Source organism: Pagrus pagrus, assembly GCF_965226575.1.
Source record: "Pagrus pagrus genome assembly, chromosome: 16".
In the NCBI taxonomy this organism is placed as follows: domain Eukaryota; kingdom Metazoa; phylum Chordata; class Actinopteri; order Spariformes; family Sparidae; genus Pagrus; species Pagrus pagrus.
Genome location: NC_140200.1, coordinates 15,522,850 through 15,543,664, shown reverse-complemented (window position 1 = coordinate 15,543,664; position 20,815 = coordinate 15,522,850). Strand labels below are relative to the sequence as shown.

Genomic DNA, 20,815 nt, shown 5'->3' with positions numbered 1-20,815 from the left:
CTGTGGAGCTGAGTGATAATTCTCTGTGGGTACATCAAACAAGCAACCTCTTTCACATACAGTTATTTTATCCATTTTTATTATAAAAACATTGAATAAAGCTGTATAGTTTGTAAATCATAAATATTAGTAGACTCAATATGACTTTAAGAGCCATTTATGATGACAATTGATGTAAGCACCATTTAGAAATCATCATATAAAGTCGAGTCTTAGTGTCAGGTAGCATCAAAGCCTCTTCTACCAGATTCAACCCATCAGCTCTCTTTTGCCACTTGTACACAGTCTCCATCACAAACAAATGGTGTGAAGAGGGATATTTTATTTTTAAGGCTTAATTCATAAGCCCAAATTTTATTATTCATGAGCGTCAGCCTTCTTACATCCTCTTAGTAAAGCTTCTGGTAATTTGTGAGGACTCCTGCAGAGTTTCAAAGAGGTACTGATGCAGAGCTCGATGTAATGTACTTAAGCAAACTTTGCACCACCTCTGACACATTAGAAATGTTACAGGATTCTGTTTTATGCATTTTATAGACACAGGATAAAGAAAATGTATCCCTTACTTAAGAAGCCCTTCTTCTGAGGGAGTACTCACCACAATTGGCAGGCCAATGTCTGGCCACAGAAGGTCATCTGAAGGAGGCTTAGGCGAGTTCCACACCACCACCACCTTGTTGAGGTACGGCAGTCCATTCAACCTCTCCAGAGAGTTCATCAGCACCTCCTCTCTCTCATATGTAAGCATGACCACTGTGAACTGCTCTCTGGGCACGTTACCTCCTAGAGCTGCCTGGAACTCCTTCCCGGAGCCTCCCGTACCTCCACCGATAGGCCTGAAACCAGTACCTGAGCCAAGGAATTTGGCTTCAGAGGGCAACACAGGGTCCAAAGGAGTATGAGGAAAGAGATGGAAAGGCCCTGGGGCCCGATTCCATGCTCTGTAAGTGTCTGCAGCTGTGTATGTGAAATTGCGGAGAAAGCGGGGAGAGGCGTAGGGGGGCTCAGTCTCAACGGGACCCAAATCCAGGTCACCATTGTCAGCCAGGTTGGCATCAGTTCCTGCCAGCTTCCCCGCTTTGTGAGGAATCTCGTGGGCAGGCTCCTCTTTGATGGGTGCAGCAGGAACCTGGATGCTGGTTCTGATGCTGGCCAGGAGGGTGTTAAGAACATTCTCTGAGGTAGAGAAGTAGGTCTCCCACAGAAAGCGGCCCTGCCGCCTCATAGCTAACATGTCATTGTCTGATAGGCTGCGCAGCAGGAAGTGAAGCTCTGTGACACGAGGCTTAGGGACTATAATGGCAGCTTCGCTCCATCGAATAAACTGGTGATATGGTAGTCTTGAGTGGTCCCCCAACACCACTGGGATGGTCCCTACTTCTAGGGCCTCAAAGAGCCTCATCCCACAGCCTGCTGAGGCCACCAGCTGTCCATCCCCTGGAGAGATCACCAAGGCAAAAGTTGAAGCCTTGAGCACCTCCAGCCTGTCCTCCCTCTCTCCACAAAGAGCCCACTCAGTCGGCAAACTTGGCCGCGGGTTCTTGCAGGTGAACTCTACCAGCACCTGGTCCAAGTGGCTGTCCTGCACCGCCTTTAAGGTACCGATAATGCGATCATCGTAGTCGGCTGGTGGGTCTCCTTCCATTTCCTCTTCAAAAGACTGAGGGGGTGCCTCCTGTAAGCTGCTCCTCAGTGACTCCACCCTCTCCCCCTGGAAGGTAAAGAGGTATTTCCTCTTTACAGGAACTTGGGGGGGCACTTCCAAAAAGTTTGGTTCTGAGAGGGCATGAACCAGAGGGGACACGACCAAGTCAAAGCCCTCACGGTACTGCTGCTCCAGGAAGGTGGACTGAGCAACTGCTGCCCGTCCTGTGCTCACATTATACAGGAAGTTCTGTGTCATGGACTTTCGAGAGAGATGCACCAGTAAATGATTGTGTCCATCAGATCTCCAGTATGGGAGAGCTTTTAATTGCTTCTCCAGCTCTGCAGGAGATGGCATTGGGGAAGAGGAGGACTCCTGTAGCTCCCCTACCAGCACCAAATACAGACAGGCAATGCTGGGGTTATCAGTTACATAAATGTTGCTCTTAACTGACGCTGCAAAAGCCTGCTTCACCAGTGGGTCAAGATAGTCCGCCCACGGATAGGAGCCTGTGTCATAGACATACACAGGAAACCCAGACGTAAGAGGGCAGCGAGCGTAGTCGAAGCAGGAGCGTAGACGACATGAGCGCGCAGACTTGGGTGGAGGCAGTCCAGGGTCCTCCTTGTCTGGCAGCAGCCGGACCGGCAATGATAGTTTGGGCTGGTTCTGGGCCATTAGTTCTTTATAGGAATGCTCTGTCTGGCTGATGACATTCTTCAGCTGCAGCAGATCCTGCTTGGCGCTGTCGATGCTGCGCTTGCAGGCCTCGATGCGCAGGTTGAGTCGGGCGATCTCCCCGTTAAGCTCCTGCCTCTTGGCCTCCAGCTGCAGCAGCTCCTCGCTGACCGATTCACGGATTCGGCACAGATCCTGCACATGTTTGGCCTCGCACAGTTCACCACCGGGCCGCGGCCCAAAGATGCGCTTATCAGGACCCCCAGCTTCGTCTATGGTAGTGAGGTAGTAGTGGGCAATGAGTGGGAAGAAGACCAGGATGAAGAAGAGCATGAAACTTAGCCATGTGAGGCGCACACGTCGCAACACCCATGGCTGGCCACCGGCACCCACCCCGCCACCGTTACGCTGCATTGTTGACTCTCTCAGTCTGCGCCTCGCCCCACCAAGGAACCGTTGCTATGGGGATCAGCAGCAGCCATGGTGTGACCTTGTCAGCAAGGCAGTGGGATAGATACTAAATCATCAAAGCTTGGCTGTAGCTCTGTCCTTCTGTAAAGGTCATCTGAGGCCGTCTACCTCCTCTTCAGCGTCCTGTGGATGTTGAATCGAGGTTCAGCCTCACCTGTATTCTAGTATGTACTCTGATGTGTTATAGCCCACACAAACTAATGCCATTTCTATTTTCAGGTCTAGGTGATCTCACAAATCTATGTCAGAAAACAATCCTGCATCTGTAGAGGGGTTCCCCTCGATGTATGTTGCAGGGAGGGCATGGCCGCTCACAGGTCAGTGTGATAGCTCGGTGGGCCGGTTACTTCTGTTTGGGATTTGCTCATTTTCTGGCCCCTTGTCAGGAATTCCTCTGGAGACGGAGCTTCTTGAATCTTCTCTTCTCAAAACAGGAACCTAGGAGAGAGAATAACAGACAAAACAATGAGTCACGATGAAACAATAACTTTCTGAACCAAGATCAAAGTGACAGCTGTTTAACTATGACAGAATGAACTAAGACAGAATGATATTTACATGTATGTATACACTGTCTACTATGGGTTCACCAATTATTGACTTGACTTGATTATTCACCCAGAATCAGTCAAGATTTTTATTTCAATTGCTAATTAAATTAATTGATTAAAGAGTAAAAGTAAAATTTTTGTCTCCAAAATGTAGTGGAGTGGAAGTATAAAAGCAGGAAATGGATATGCTCAAGTAAAGTACTCGTACCTCAAAGTGTACTTAGTTTCATTACATCACAGGAAACATTACAGCCTTCAGTAAAGCAAACTCGTTATATAAAGCCCAGCTCTCTTTTTTTTTTTTTGCATTAAGAAGTGACTTGTTTGTCATTACACAGACAAAGAGGCTGTCGGCTGCAGGGTCCACACAACAACATATACATTTATATATACTCTGTCTTTCCGTAGCCAGCCACTTAATTGTTTCTATATAAAGCAAGTCTCTGCAGCTCATCCTGTTTTCCACTGCATTCTGTGCATGATTGCCTCGTCCAGGAAAAAATCATCAGTGTGGTGCAGAACACCAGGGGGTATCTGTTTCTTTCAATTTCCTCCCTCTCAAAGTTGCACGTTGAGAGTACGAAAGAGGGGAGAAGAGCTATCACTAGTAAACTACGCACAGTGGGCGAGCCAACACTCACGGCACCTCCAGCAAATCTCATTAAAGGACTCCTTCTGCATCCCGACCTCATCACCGACTCAAATTACTGAGCATCCCTGATAACAGTCCATCTCAGAGAGTGATGGGGAATTATCTTCACTAGCTCAGGAGAGAAAAAGGCTCAGGCCTTTTCACAAAGGAAACCATCTACACCTTCTGATGCAGACTACTCAACTCCAGCCAGGTTTATTTTTAAGTTTTCAAGATGCTCCTGAAGCCACTGGAGGTGAGTTTTCAGGATATATTACACATCCTCCTCATTTTCACCTTCAGAATGTAAGAAAAATTCAAGAGTTCAAGAGTTGCATTTTTAGTGTGCAGATGTTTTAAAAAAAAGCTCAAGGCCAAAAGCAACAGCAGAAATGTAAGTTCTAGTAACAGGCAGCTCCGACAGACTCTTACATCACGAGCAGTCTTAATTTAAGCACAGATTGTTTCTTTCCACAAGCAGCAGACAGTCTGCTCTCTGAGCTCAAGCTATATCACACAACAGCACAAGCCCCGAGGATGTCAACTGATAGGCCAAGCGCCAAACGGTCCTTATCAAACGCATTACTAACCCTACAACACAGAGAGCGAGCCTTGATTGAGCAGTGCAGTTCAGAGCGACACAGACACCGACACCAGAGGCGAACAGGAACGCAGGTGGTGTTTACCTTGCCGACATCACAGCTCCTCTTGATAAGGACATTACTCCCTGGGCTACTGATGAAGTCAACCCTCTGTGCTTGTAATGCTTTCATTACTGCAGGGTTGGATCACAACACACACTGATAGCATCTTAAAAACAAACATAGGAAAAAAGCCATCTTTCATTCTGTCTGAGTCAAGTAATCACATCTCCCCGCTGCCTCCATGTGACTGGCATTTCTGATGTTTGGAGATTACTGCTCCAGCCCCGACTCTCCTGAAAAACAGCATCTTGCAATACAGCTGGCGCGTGTGTGTGCGCCTGTCAAGGAGAGGAATGAGGAAAGATACTGGCCAATCATGTGACAGGCACGTGTTTCATCTTCCCTAAAATGACCGACTTCCTGCTGCTACATACTTTCTACCAGGCTGTGATAACTAATAACATGTCTTCATGACTTGTAATATACTTTATTGCCCACTTCTGTCTTACATTATTCTTTTCAACCAACAATTTTTTTCATTATCAAGTACTTTTGATTTTTTATGACTGATTATTTTCTTGATTAATAGATTAATCGTTTTGTAAGAAAATAATGAGAACTTCACATTATGGCTCGTTTTGTCCGAACAATAATGCAAAACACAACAATACTATATTGACAATGATATAAAATGGAAAAAAGTTAAATAGTTTTCTATTTATCTGTCATAAGGCTGAGCAATATGGCCTGAACATACTACTGCTATATTTTTAGGCTAATATACAATAAACAGTATATCTAGATATTATGAAAAGTTTTAGTGAAAAAACACTCAATAAAATAATCTTAAATAAATAATTTTCAAGCATTAGGGCTTCCAGCATAAATAAACTATGATTGAAAAATGGCAACCTCATCTCCCTGTTGTTTATTTAGTTTGGAATCTGCAGTATTCACACACATCCGATTAAAATATGCCTCCTGCCACGGTGTCAGACTTAGGAAATTCAAAATAAATCATGAAATCAACAGAGGACTAAAAGTCCCATATTGACAGCTCTTTCAAGTCATTCATGTGAGGATCGATAGTGAAAATGATCAACTTATTAAGAGCGTTTCTTAAAATTTCAATCATGATAAAAATCTCTTACCATCCCATTCCTAGTGACCTCGACTTTTGACCTTCAACACCCAAATCTAATCATTTCAAACTCGAGTCAGGGTGCACATTTGCGCCAACTTTGAAGAAATTTCCTAAAAAGGCATTTCTCAAGATTTGCATTCACAAGAATGGGACGGACGGGCGCACAACCTGAACACATAATGCCATAATAACAGTTTTCACATCGGCACAATTCAATGACTTATACGCCGATACCAATATGTCTGTGATAGGCCAGTATTGGTACTGTGTCACCTGGCTCTACTTTGGAGGCATGTGATCCAGTTTCTTTAGAGCATTCAAGAGATCCATGCACTGCTTCATTTAGTCTAACCTTAATTTGATGCTGAGAAAGCCCCTTTTTGTTTAGAATAACAATTTGACTTCCAAAACTTTCACTTTATTTCTGAGTTTTCAAATGTGGTCTAAGACTTTTGGACCCCACTGTATAAAGTCTCCAATCATGATAATGATAGACTAACATCGATATATTGCCCAGCCTTAGTCTGTCATTTTTTTGGCAATTGATTGGTCAATCATTTATTCTTTATGTGACATCTTTGAAAGTCCAAACTCAAAGATATTCAGAAGTAAAGCAGCAAATCTTCACATCGAAAAATTGAGAGAAATGTTACCAAGCAACTCATGTTTATGTAGCAATACAAAGTACCAGTACACACGAGGTACAGACATGAATACACAGTGTTTTATTACCTAGCAAAAAGGTGCAGCTGCAGTCCAGCAAGGATACACAGCAATCCAGGCTAAGATTAGATAAGAGGCTCTAGTCCTGCAAAGTAACTACAGGCCAGTGGATGTTGGAGTAGTTAGGGAGGAACATGTATAGTAAAAAGCCCCAGGACATGTGACCCTTTGGACGCTGACCCTCATCCTGCTGCTCAGTGATGTGCCCGAGGTGCAGAGTGACCGAGAGGCAGCTATCACAGCAGTCTGATTAATTGCTGCATGACTGCCAGTGTCACAGGGGTAATGGCAGACAGATGCTGGCAAACGCTGTTGCTAAGTCTAATCTGCAGCCAAAAACATGCTGGTTTAAAGCTCTGCCCCGTGGCTGCTTCTGGGGGGAAACAGAGCAACACATACACACACACAGATAGAAACTTAATCTCAATCTTCTCAGTTGTAGCTTTCTAATCTACAGAATGTCTTCTCTCCGCTACAGTCGGATTAATCTGACTGCTGTCTACATATAAAAACACAGGAAAGCATTGATCGCTCTGGACTTAGTTCCCGAGGATCAATGATAATGCCATCATTACCTGCCGCTGAGTTTGCGAGGCGGCTTGGTGTTAAGCACCTAAAGGGCTGCTGTTGTTTCCATTTTTTCCACTTGTAGGTTTTAGGCATACAAGGCAGCACAGGTGTAAGAGTGAGATGTAAAAAAAATACTTGCCTGTCCTTGCTGTCACCTTATATAACAAAGTGTGAAGATACACTATTACATGAGGACACAGAGCTGCAGTAACCAAATAACAGATCATAATTATGTTCATTTGCTTTTGTCACTTCTTCACAGATGAAGACTAATCTCTGTATTATAGTTTAATTAATCCATTGCTAATACTGGAAATCAACACAAATTTTACACAAACTCCAAACACTTTCAAATCAAGGGGTCTGCAGTTTCTCGGGGGAAAGGAGAGGCCGAAGCACAGCGCCTCGCTGATGACCCAGATAAAAAAAACCTTTTGCTCCACATGGTGAGCACTGAGCCAGCAATGACTTAGTCAGCAAATTACTGGTCAGGCCTATGAATAACGCAGACTCCATTAGTCTGGCATTCTGTTAATTTGATTTAGACGTATAAAATCTGGCAGGATGCATTTAACACACGCTTTAACATCAATCAAGCTTGAGTTCTTCACTCATGCCAAGTCAGGGAGTGTGAAAGAATGTAATGTTCGGAGGCACTCAGAGATGCATCATGTTGCGATTAATGCGAAGCAGGTCTGGGCAAAATATCCTCATCTGAAGTCAAAAGAATAACAGCAGCAGGTGCTGAGCTTAGAGCCGGAGAGAACGAAGAAGTAGGACGCTGCTTCCAAGTTCCCAGACGTTTGAGGGGGAGCACTTGTATAAATGTTTGAACAGTCTCTCTGCACACTGGCTGAGACAGAAATTCCTGTCTATGAAGGAACAGGAAGCACGGACAGAATCGTCATCCAAATCTAACAGGTTTTTACTTGACCACAATCAACTCACTTCTCATGAGGGGGAGCTGGTGAAAGGCAGCAGGAGCCAACTGTGAATGAGTGAAAGCTGAAGTTTCTGTCCAGCAACAAAAGTTGAGCGTGAGGGCATTTTTCTGCCTGCCTGTGCGGCATCTGACTGTGCTTTTTGACAGATACTGAGTCGTACTGAGGGATTTGAGGGCCGACAGAGAGATCACACAGCTTGTATTTTTAATAAGCCCCCAGGCAGCAGGGCTGAGAGAGGTAGCTACTGCAATGTCTGAAATATTAAGAAGATGGATCTTTGATTTTTCTTTTAATGTCAAGATGAATAGCTTACTTCTAATGATAAGACTGACAGAGATTTCCCAAACCACTTCAAACACACGTTCCCACTGGGTCGTCTATGACTCACAGCTAAATCAATCTGGAAATAAATAATAAACAAAGACAAACAATAATAAAGCAATCTGTAATTTGGGGTCTTGCTGGGCTTCTGGTCTTGAGGCTACACTCCGGCACAGCATGCTTTTTGCTTAATCTTCACATCCTCATACTAACATTTTCACAATGATGATGCCAAGATGTTAATGTTTGGCAGGTAACAATTGTTTATATTTATGTTCAGCATGCTAACATTTGCTGATTGGCACTTAACACAAACTACAGCTGAGGCTGAATGTCATCAGTTTTGCAGATATTCAGACATAAACCAAAATGCTGCACACTTTACTTTACAGTATATCCAAATGACAGTCTGAAATTAAACTGTTCAAGGACAAAGCAAGGACTATTTCTGCAGTGTTGCACACATTAATACCTGAGTTTTTATCTGTAGTCAGCCACTTAGCACTTCCACTGCAGCAGCATGGAGGTTGTACTGTACTGCTGGGAACACGTATCGTAAACACAGTGGAATCAATAAGAAAAATAACTTGCAGTTTATTCTTTCTCCATAAATAAATGTTCTGCACACGTATTACAGTACAATAGCTGCAGAGTGCACAGAGCGTTTATCTTTTCACCTTTTTTAACGATTTTATTAACTGGTCAGGGGTGTGGATCAGCTTTTGTATTCTCATAAATTGTCTTTCCAATAACTCCATTTCGTTGACAGAGCTGAAACAATTCATCGATTAGACAGACAGGAAATTTATCCGAGACAATTTTGTCAATCAAGTAATTTTCTCCCAAGACTGCCTCCTTTCTCTAGCTGCTCCAATGTGAGGATCTGCTGCTTGTCGCCATTTAATATAATTTTTTACTGAATATCATGAGATTCAAAGATTTCTCCTTAAAGACAACTAGTGTTCTTCACTATTATTTCAGAAATATTAAAAGACACAAATGATTAATCGAAAAGACGATCAGTAGATAAATATATAGATAGATAAATTGACAATAAAAATATTAGTTGCAGCCTGTAGCTGTACTTTAAAGAAAAGAGGAGAACTGAAGTGCGTGATGGTGTTGTAAATATCAATAAACACAATTCTAGGTTACTGCAGCAGTGAGCACAGGCCTCTGGAGGTGTTGCTGCTGCACTTCAGAAAACCATTATGCCTGCTGGGACTCCAGGTTACCCTGATGCATTTCTCCCTTTAAGGGGCTCTGGCTCATTGTGCTTGCAGACAACCCTTCCCTTAATTAATTGTGATTTCATGGAGAGGATCGAGGTAGGGCATTCCCTGCGGAGGTGATGGAAAAAAAGAAAAGATGGAGGCAGCTGCAGGGGAGAGCAGTCTGTGTGAGGGAAGCAGCTGTTGCAGCCATGGATCACAGCTCATCTGCAGACGGCTGACTGAACCATCTCAAGGACCCTTTTTCACAAGTAAATTACAGAGGTGACTGTGTAATAGTAGTCAAGAAGGTAATGAAAAAGTCAGGAAGATAGATCTAAGAAGCCTAATTTTTTCTTCTTGTCATTAAGCAAAACGACTGATGCGATTTGATTTAGTGCTGACACAATTGGTTGATTGACTACGATTTGATAATTTAGACCATGTTATGCATGATTTTACTTTTCCTTTTCACCTATCTCTCATATAAATAATTCAACATGTCTTTCTTTTTTCATATTATATTTCCTTAATAGTGGGGATTTTGTAGAGGTTCATTTCCTGGAATCAGCTCTATATGGTTTAAATAAAATCTATATATACACATTGAGTTCAGGTGAAATGAGGAGCCAGATGTGGCTGTAAAAGTCTCATGTGTGACTGCAGCTTACACAGAATGCACTTGCGCGTGTGCGATTGTTTGACCATGAATAAGATCACAGTGTGGTCGATATGCATGTTAACTAGCTTTTTAGCTTACACTTCTCCCTTAATGAGAAAGTATGGCTTTTCCTTAGGGGAATTCATTCCCTTTCTTACATCAAATACAAGAACTTTGCTTCTTTTCCCTTTGTTATATCTATTTTTAACAAAATCGTCATTGGGTTATTGCGTTGGACAAAAAGATAAAGATGTCGAGAGGAGTTCTGGGACATTGTTATTAACGTTTTTCACCATTTCCGTGCATTTTATAGCTTCTAGTTTTTGCATGAACTTCACTGGCTTCAGATTGCTGGATAAGGCCTCATTCTGGTTATGGACACATTGAAGTAAAAACCTTATCAAGGCTTCCGATCACTGTCTGCAATGAGCACAGGGGTGTCATCAAACTGATTATGTATTGATTAATTAGTAAGTCAGTAAAAATGTTAAATACATAATACTAAAAACAAAGTTTAAATCAAAGTGAAAACCATACAGTTTTCATACTCGTTTTCCTTTACTATCCAACTAAATCTTTTACACATAGGTATAACAACTGGGTTTGCCCTTTCCCATGTAAACATCACAGCCCAGAGAAAAACCAAAACCAGATGCGAGTGCATGGGCATGTACCCTGGTAATGAAAAGAAAATCGTAGACAGATGAATCAAAAATTTAAGTGTTCTTAGTTGCTGCCCTGGTTGTGATTCAAACGATGTGATTTAGATGTGGGGACCATGAATAAAGCCCTCTATTTTAGCCTTACAAAGCAGCTAATTAATAAGCAACATTGACAGCAATGATTTATTAGCATAAACGCTACAAATGGTAAAGAAAAATTGGTGATTGTTGACCGATTTCAACAGTTGCTTGCTTTACATCATCGTGTACTGTTCACTAAAAAATGAAATACTTTGTCGTCCAGGCTTCATTAAATTTAACACTATCAAACTTTAAGTACCACGACCTGTATTAGCGCTGAAACTTTCCAGAGATGCTGGTGCTGCTTTCTGCTCTCCCTTTATTATCTAATAACGCTGAAGAGATGACAATGAGGCCGTTATGATCATCAGGAGTATCGTGATGACCCAGCACAGAGCAATTAAGATCGCCCTCCGTGTGGACCACCTCCTACTCAGTGCAAAATGTATGAGTGTGTTGACCTTTATCTCCCAGTGTGTGCATTGACAAGTCAGAAAGACAAAGACAGAATGGAGGCAGACGGAAAACCCACCTGTCACTGCCCTGTTATTTGAAGACACATTACACACAACTTGTCTGCTTGTGCATATTCCCCCATGGTGCTGAACACTATTTTGCAAGGGCGGAGATGGAGATAGATGTAGCTAAAACATAAAGAGACAGAGAGAGATAACCAGAGACAGTGAGGGAGACAAGGAATGAGTTCATAATGACAGATGGGCCTGGGCGCCTTCCAACCTCGCAAGCTTCCGCAATATGACAAAGATTGCACAGGAGAGCACTTCCAGAACAAAACAAAAAAAAGGTGCCCATGTCCTTGCACATGTTCGTCTTTTACAAGCCAAGGTAAAACAAATCTTATATGTATGCCGAGAAAGATCACCCAGAGCATCCAAAAATATTGGGTAACGCCTAATTTTACAGGTCAGTAAATTTCATGGTAAGTAGGTGGCAATTTCAAGAAACATAATTAAAAATGTTGTATGTATTAACCTCAAACTTGCTGCTTGTAATTTCTTTATTACCACCATGACTTGCACATTGCATACACGAAAAATAATTAAATTAGATGTGGGAAGACTGCAAAATTAGAGTTTACAAACTATTTATTAACTGCTTGTTGGAAAATAGCAGATTGTAATTAAACAATATTGGGGTCATTTTCAATACATTTTGAGGTAATTATTGAGGTTATCTCAAAGACATGTCAAATATGTTGCTACCTAGCATAAGCTTTCAGGACCTGTTAAATGAAGTATTGTTTTGGCAACTTGAAACGACTCGTTAACCAATCTGTGAACATCTTCAGCTACGAGGCTCTGTTCGTACTGGGCTGTGAGAGTGATAAACAAAATGCATCACACTGGCTTTTCATCGAGTGCTAATCTGTCACTGAAGCCTCTGCTGTGGCACGAGCTGCCCTGCAGGGGTGAGGCGAGGACAGACTCTCACTGTGTTGGTGAGAATTGAGAATGTGAGAGCCAATTAGAATCAGAGCAGACGTACAGACTCACAGGACTCCCTCATTCTTCAGCACACAACAGCTCTCACATTTTGCTAATGAGCTGCAACTTTTTAAAAACCTCTGAAGGGACACGCTGACATTTTTAATTCTGACTTGACTTTTCTTTGCCAGAAACTCGCACAGTAGGCTAAAATTTAATTACGTATCCTTCGGTTTCCCAGAAAATGGTTAGATGGCATTGTTACTTTGCTCTTCCATAAAAACAAAAGGGCAGAGTTAGCAATTTGAGCCGGTTTTTCCCTCTTTCCTTTAATTATGGTTCAACTTCTGGTACTACTTTTTGAAGTCCGGTATCTATGAAGAAGGGCGATTCTTTTTGAGCTAACTCGCTATCAAATGTGTTTATGTTAATGTAAAAAAAACGCTATAATTAAGTCTTTAAGATGAAAGAAGTGAGCGTGTTGAGGAGATACAAAATGAGTCAGGTGAGTGGACGGACTCCAGGCAAGATGCACGTCATAATGGTTCTTGATGTGGTGTGAAAAGCAGCATTTGGCCATTTTCTTTGCTCTCCCACTGGCTTTTCCTCTCCCTACATGGCCTGCTTCTGAAATTGAAGCTGGATTGCTTATTATAAGGTTATTTGCAGCATCTCTGGGTTCACGTATCTTTCGAAAGTGCCTGTGTGGAGAGGTTTCCTAAATGTTCTATAATGTCTTCTGCCTCTGCAAAGAGAACTGCTGTGGCACTAAAGCTCGGACTGACGGTGGAGAGTAAATACACGCCGGCAGCCACTATTGACGTGGTTTTAAATCATTTTCACTTTATCCAACAGTGCAGAAAATGTGTGACCGGGTGATAGAGGGAGGGGGAAGATAAGGAGAAATCTGCAGAGATGAAAGATAAACTATTTCTACTATGTGGTCACATTCAGTAATCGTCTGTAATATTTGTACGTGCACTTGTTGTATATGTGTAGCAGTTTGCCTTCTGATCCCGCAAATAAATTAGCTTTCCTGATTAGACTACAAAGTTGGTGCTGATGAGCTTCCTGAATTAATCAGCGATGTTGGAGCTGACACTGTTGACTGATCAGAGAAGAAACTACATGAACATTTGCAGAGGATGTCACAGTTTTTTTTAAATATTCATTAACTTTCGGTAGGGGGGAATTTGCTTTTAACACTACACAACCACATTATTTTGGTGCAAGGTCAAATGTTCCCCAAAGGTCCAAACTGTGGCGTGGCTAAACAAGACCCGACTTGTCTTCTTTCCTTGAAATAAACCGAGTGAAATAGCACTCAGTTTAACGGCTCATTTGGACAAGGTCAGGCTTACTTTACAGGCTTTTAAGGTTGACATTTAAATAGGCGGTCATCTAAAATTAGATCTGTGCTTCTGAAAAGAACTGACTGGCTAATATTTACTGTATTAACAGGTCAAATATTCTGGGAATCTCATATTAGGTCTGGGTGACTGGACGAATATAACGGCGAATGGCTGAGTCCTTCATCTGGTGGAGTTTTTGGAAGGCATTTATTTTCAGTTGTCAGTCTGGTTGAATCACTGTACAGTGTTTCTTTGTCATGTATGAAACATTACTTTTTTGCAAACCCTTCATACATAATGACATCTATTATCTATCATTCAAAAATATAGAGTAGTCCTCTCAGTCATCTAGGGATGCAATGGTATGAGCTTTTCACTTACAATAACCATCACAGAAAATACTGCAGTGTCATGGTATCACTTTATAAAAGGTACTGCACTGTTGTTATTATTTTTACTATGACTACCATTATTACAATACCCCTTAAAAGGAATGAAAGCAGAAGGGTTTTTTTTGGTTGAACAACACTTTGTTATAATTTCACAAAATATTGTGTCCCAACAAATATGAAACTCGATATAAACTTGAAATTAGAGATGTTAATGATTAATCATAAATTGATTAATTGCTGTTAAGAATTTAACTGATCAAACATGTATTAACTGACCATCAGAGACGGGCACAAATACATCAAAAAGTATCTTGTTACAAACTACACATACTTGCTTCTCAAATATATCAAAATAAAATCCAAAATACTGGAATGAGAAACTGTATTTAGTTAACAGTAATGAAGTAATTATTTTGCGTGATTGTGTTTATTATTCAAGTAATGTAGTGTTCTCTTCAACTGTTCTTTTAAATCCTAATGTTGCCTACAAACAGCTTGCTACTGGAAAAACTTATTTAATACAAATGTAATGTATTGTTAATGATAAGGCTATAATCAATTGTTTATGCAGCAAACTACTGATTAAAGAAATTGCTTAAAATGTACATCCCTACTTGAAATATATGGATTTTTAAAAATAATACAATATAATTAAATACCTTAGATAAGCTAATGTACAAGGTTCAATAACTGTCCGTTTAAATGCTACAGTATACCTTGAAAATGGTATATCACTGCAGCCCTACAGACTTCTGACGGTATTAAATCAAGGTTTTGTGGCAGCATACTAAACTTTTGAATGGTGGTGTAGATCTCTTGAAAGATTTTTTTTTTTTGGCAAACCAAAGCTCAAACAAGCTTCTCATTCATGTCCTGTGATCGGGTATGACCGCTTCCCTTGTGACGCACCAGCCAACCAACTATATTGTCGAGCCTGTCGGGAATTTCTGCGCCTAAATGCCTTCAACTGGTGTTTGACCCATTCATTACCAAAAATCTAATTACAGGCTGCCATGTGCTACTTATTTAACCATTTGCGTCTACGTAATTACTTTAGGCAGAGATGAAAAGCAACAGAAGAGTTTGAGGCTACACACAGTCCTATCATACACGGTCCTCCACCCTGGCAGAAACTAGTAAAGCATCACCTAAAACAGAAACAAAAACTAGTTTCGGGATGAATGTGGCTTAATTAACAGACATTGAAAGTGCCTACTCTGACTCACTACACAGTGGTGTGTTATTGCCTACAGATATTTTCAAAAAACAATTTCTTCTAGCGCACATCTTCAATTTAATCCCTTGTTAACAAAAAACACAGTATTTTTTCACTGTCATCACATCGGACAAACATTATTTTCAACTCATTTTTAAAAGAACGGAGGAACGCTCTTTTCCACCTTCAACAGAATATCTCACCATAAGCATCGAAGATTTCAGATGAGTATTTATAGCTTCATAGTTATACTCTGATTTAAGCCAAAGTAAGACAGGTTGTCTGAATTTCTCTAACCAGGTGGTGCATATCGAACAGGTCCTGCTGCAGTTAAATTAAATTCCTTTCATTAATCAAGAGCTTGGGACATTTCAAGAGCCCAAATGTCACAATTTTGAAGGGCAGGGTGAGCCTTAATTAGTCACCTGGGCTGTAATCAAGCTTTATCTGGAGCAAAGTGAATCGAGCCGTCACAAGTAGAAGAACTTCAACGGCTCGGTGTTACAACAGTTTGCCTGAGACAGGAAGAAGAATGAGGGCAGGGAGAAGATGAAGAGTCTTTTTGTATTCCAGAGTGGAAGCTGCTTCTGTGATCGAATACATGTCGAGTTCACTGCAACAGAGGCTCTTGTGTGTCAAAAGAAGCCTCTTTTTTTTCTCGCACTGTGGCAACATCAGAGCTAAAGTTTTATAATGTGTCAAGTGTAAGTAGAGTACACTTTAAGAGGAGTACTTGGGGGATGGAAAAACAAAGATAACAACTGATTTTGATTTGATTACTGTACATATATATATATATATACATATACCTTTATCTAATTATTTCCTGGGCAATCTATTAATTTTATATTGTTATCATGAGACTACATGTTGTCTTTGGATATCATTAACATGATATGGCATAATTAGGGCTAGGTGGTATCTTGTTTTGAGACAACACCTTTTATTAGGGGTGCGTAAAAATAATGATTCACATACGAATCTAGATTCTTATAAGTTTTAATAATAATAGCCTTAAGTTGATGAAACGAAAAAGGTGGAACTGAACTGTGAGGGTAGCGCAGCACCCAGACAATTTACAGCACACACACCCTAGAGTTATCTTGAAGTCCATCTCAAGAAAAGGCAGCAGTTGGACACATTTCTTTAATTTAATGACAGAATCATTACCTTTTTTTAGAGTGATTACCTTTAAAAGACGTCACCCACACCCAGAGACTAATGTTAACAGAGTGGAGCAGCGATCCAGAAAAAAAAAACAGGCAGCGCAGATCTGCAGTAACAACCGAGAACAGCTGACCGACACACACAAAAATGGTTTGGCACACAGTAGTAGTGTCTCATTTTCTCTTCATTCAATTGATAATAGATTTTATATCAAGAATTGTTTAAAATCAAAATTAATTCTGAGAAGGAAACGGTGGAAATGCGACGCTACCAAGTGGACCAATGACGTTGCAGTAAATTATCTGGCAACTGTTGATGGGTAAAATAACCAGCCATGAATGTCTGAATAGACAAGGTATGTCACCACATTGTTGTAAAAAAGTCATATATAATGAAGGATAGGATTCGCTGTAGCCTAATGCAAGCAGAGACAGATATTTATATTGTAAAACTGTGGCTATCTTAACATCAAACAAACGCAGTGCACAACATGAATCACTAAAAGAAGAACAAAAAAAGAACAATTCCACAGATGTTTAGAGAAGAGGAAGAGGGAAGTTCAGGATGGCAGAACAATGAGAGGGAAACAATGCCAGAAAGTCAGAAACTGACTGACACAATCCTTCAAAGACAAACACACCAACACATGAAGTGCTTTAAAACCAAGCCCCCAAATGCTTTCATATCATGTACCCCCAACTGGGGACGAATATAACCAACGATATCATGGGGATTTCCATGTGGTAGTGAACAACTGTCTACAAATGAGAGACGCTGAAACCTTTGGTGACAACAGCTGTTGTCAAACACTCTGTACACCCACTCTCACAAATTTCTCATGAATAAATTGAATTGATGAATTTTTTTCACAGCACACTTGCCAAACACAGGTGTGAAAAATCACATGAATGTGTAAGTACTCTGGTATTGTGCTTAACGGCTCATTTACAAGGCTTACTGGCACACTTAAATTGAACAGAGACATCATTAATGTTACTATTTATTATTTTAACTAGTAAAGAAGTCTACTATGAAAGAGGCCTATTTTAAGCAGAAGTACAACTGCTCCCTTACTTGCTTTTAACAATTTTTCAGTATGGTTTTACAAGTACAAATGTCATAGTAAATAAATAATCATGCCTTTCTCCTTCGTCTGCCCCCCACCCAAAAAAACAAAAGTTGTGAACAGCTGTGTACTCTGAACAGTCTGCACACGGAAGTTTGACTCCAAATATTTGCTCTGCCGACTGAATCTAATTGTGAGGTCTCGGCCAATTCCATCTCCAAGCATCAACAACCAATGCGTGCCAGTCATGCGATATCAGCACATTTGGCTAAATCCATAAACAGGACTCATTTGAAAGGCGTGATAATCACAAAGAAAAACAGCCAGTATCTGGCTCAAACATGATTTTGAATCCACAGAGTACTGTCCTCCTTCCTTAAATAAGGCCAATTTGAACATATACCACTTTGATGCCGTATAAATATCATCACAGCCACTACCATTTCCTATGTGGATGTGAGGCTGTTTAGCTGATGGAAAAAACAGAAATGAGAAACTAGACATTTCTGGCACAATAAGAAGAAGCAGCTGATACTTTCAGCATGTAGTGTAGTTAAGTCACATGTCAGGAGAATAGCTTAGCATGACATTATGAGCAGATGAAAAGAAAAGTCTGTGCAAATGGAACAATTATTGATTTTTTTTAAGGCTTTTCAAAGAAAATCTAATTGTGAAAATAACTGCTACAAGGTCAATTTACTGTTAATTCATTTTTGTCAAAACTGTTATTTCTTCACATGTTGCATGTATCATCAATGTCATATCAATGTATGTTTGATATTTCTTGCTAATTCTTACATATTGGACCTTTAAGAAATCAGATTAAATTGTACTATTGGGTGCACCTTATTTATGTGCTGGTGCAACTGAATGAAAAAGTTAGGTGCACCAGTGCAACCAGTGTAAAAACTTAATCTGGTGCACTGTCTATGAAAAGAAAAAGTGCATCACATGCTACCGAACAGCACAATGACGCCTTCAAATATCTTGTTTTGTCCAAAATTTGTCCAAACAAAATTGGTGACGATCCATTTTCTGTCCACTGTCATTAGTATTATTATGATATTGTATTTATAAAACCGTTCCACTCTTCCACTTTTAACCCGTCTCTCCCCTGCAAATATTTTACAGAGAAAACCAGTTAGTGGGTAACGCAGCGAAAGTAACACGCAGGCCCTGAAATCCTGCCCTTCTAACAAATAAATCCTCTTGTTATCTTGCCATAGCAGTGGCAGAAGCCCCGCTTGCTGTGTCCTCCTGAGAGCTCTTCCTCTCCCCCCTCCTGCGCAGGCTGGCGGAGACCATAACAGATTGACTCAGCCCGACAACAGCTGCCAGAACCCCACAAGCCTCGTCCTCCAGACACTGATGGATTGTGGGAGGGGAGCCAGGGTGATTAGCCCCTGACATGTGAGAATTATTGCAGTGTACCACCCCAAAAGAGATTGCACCTGAGTGTCAACGTAGGGCATTCACACTACTTTAAGTCATGTTGTTAATGCCCGCTCAGCCTTACAAATGCACAGGGCTTGAACTCGACAACACGTGGCAGGATTGTGAGTGGGGGGGCACCGATCCAACTTGTCACTTTCTAGAGTAAAAAATGAAATTGGGGAGATAAAGTGGCCTCACCGTGACAGTTATTGCACTATTTTTATACACTGTTGTGAGGAAATACCCGACAATCAAATATTCACCTTTGCCAAAGGAACAATGTGTTTATTTTTAACTGCTTCAAACAGACACTGTCCTCACCTTGAGCTTGACAGTGACGTACACTAACTAACGTCCACTGCAGGTTGGCAAAAGGCATTTCTATTTGAGGAATTTCTGCTTAGGAAATGATTTAGCTGTGAAATCCTGCTGCTTGTTTACTTACTTTGCCAAAAATAAAACTAGTCTCTCTTTTCAAGCATTTTTTCTCCTCTCACAGCTACGAGGCCGCTAATCTGTTCATGTCAGGACTTTTATTCATGCTATTCATTTCTCTCTTGCCAAGTGGAGTAAAAGAAAATCCGACAATCAACAAACATACAGAACGAGCTGTACTAGGTTAATGTAGCCCAACTCTTCCTGCCTCTTAAAGCAGATGTTCATTAGAGTTGAAGGCCTTGCTTTTTCACACCGGGTACACGCAGCTATTCAACTCGAGCTAAACCTCTGCACTTTCTCAGACGAGAGCAGGACAGTTTGACAGAATGCAAGTCAGGAGGCGGCGGATCTGTTCGGTGATTCATCCAGAGCCTTGTTACAAGGACATGGCAATTAATGTCAAAGCCAAAGCTACAGTCTTTCACTCCGGCCTGTGAATTTTTATCAGACTAAAATCAAAAATCAGGGCTGCAATTAAGACTCCATCCCTGAAATTGGTGTAGTGCCAAAAGGCTAAAAAATAAAGGGCTTTGAAAAACTTCAGGACCAAGGACATCCATATTAATAAGGAAGTTGTGGGTGGATCTAGTTGTGCCTTTAAGCACCAATCGGGAGTATAAAGGTGTCCTGACTGACCACGATCAGCTCGTCCATATCCTGACTGCCAAATCACACCTCCAAAATACAGGTAGGCCAATTATCAGGGTTTTTTCTATCAGGATGCTGACAAAATAAACTTAATTTAAAATTGTGCCACTTTGGCTCTGATACAGCATCATCTGACACAAAGTCCCTCCCACAGCACTATTTGATCTGTAACACATCGCGATTAAAAGCCTAAACAATAAAATAATATGAATCTGCAAAGTAACAAGTTCCTAAATTTATCAAATAAATGCAGTGGAAAGGAGGTATCAAGTAGCAGAAAAAGGAAAAACTCAAGTAATGTTCCCTAAAAGTGTACTTAACATTACTTCTGAAAGATCTAAAAGATTTTAATTTTTATTGCAAATGACTATGGGTTCTAAATATCGGTTATCGGTCTCCTTGATATCTAATAATCGGTATTGTATCGGCCCTAAAAAAATCATATCAGTCGACCCATACTCCAAAGGTTTCACCTGAAAAACAGCGTAATACAGCTCACTTGAACACCAAAAACAAGTAAGTGCTAGATGACTTTTACAAGCAATAATGAGAGTCGGGTCAAGACTCATTATTGCCCGACAGAGCTGTCCTGAATACCATTTTTGGGGCCTCGATGTAGGCATGGGATGATATGAAAACTTTAGGTTACGATTATCCTGGCAAAATAATGTTACTAAATGTTATCCCAATCATCATTAAAAATGTTCTTAAAACTAGCAC

The 20,815-nt window shown here is 40.9% G+C and overlaps 1 protein-coding gene across 1 annotated transcript in view; it reads right to left on the bottom strand.

Annotated features, from left to right (window-relative positions):
• Positions 1-20,815, bottom strand: part of extl3 (exostosin-like glycosyltransferase 3) — a 36,208-nt gene that overhangs the window by 8,907 nt on the left and 6,486 nt on the right. Inside the window, exon 2 of the mRNA XM_084378473.1 lies at positions 599-3,232. Coding sequence (XP_084234599.1) covers positions 599-2,737 — 2,139 coding nt within the window. The 5' untranslated portion in view covers positions 2,738-3,232. The remainder of the gene's footprint in view (positions 1-598; positions 3,233-20,815) is intronic.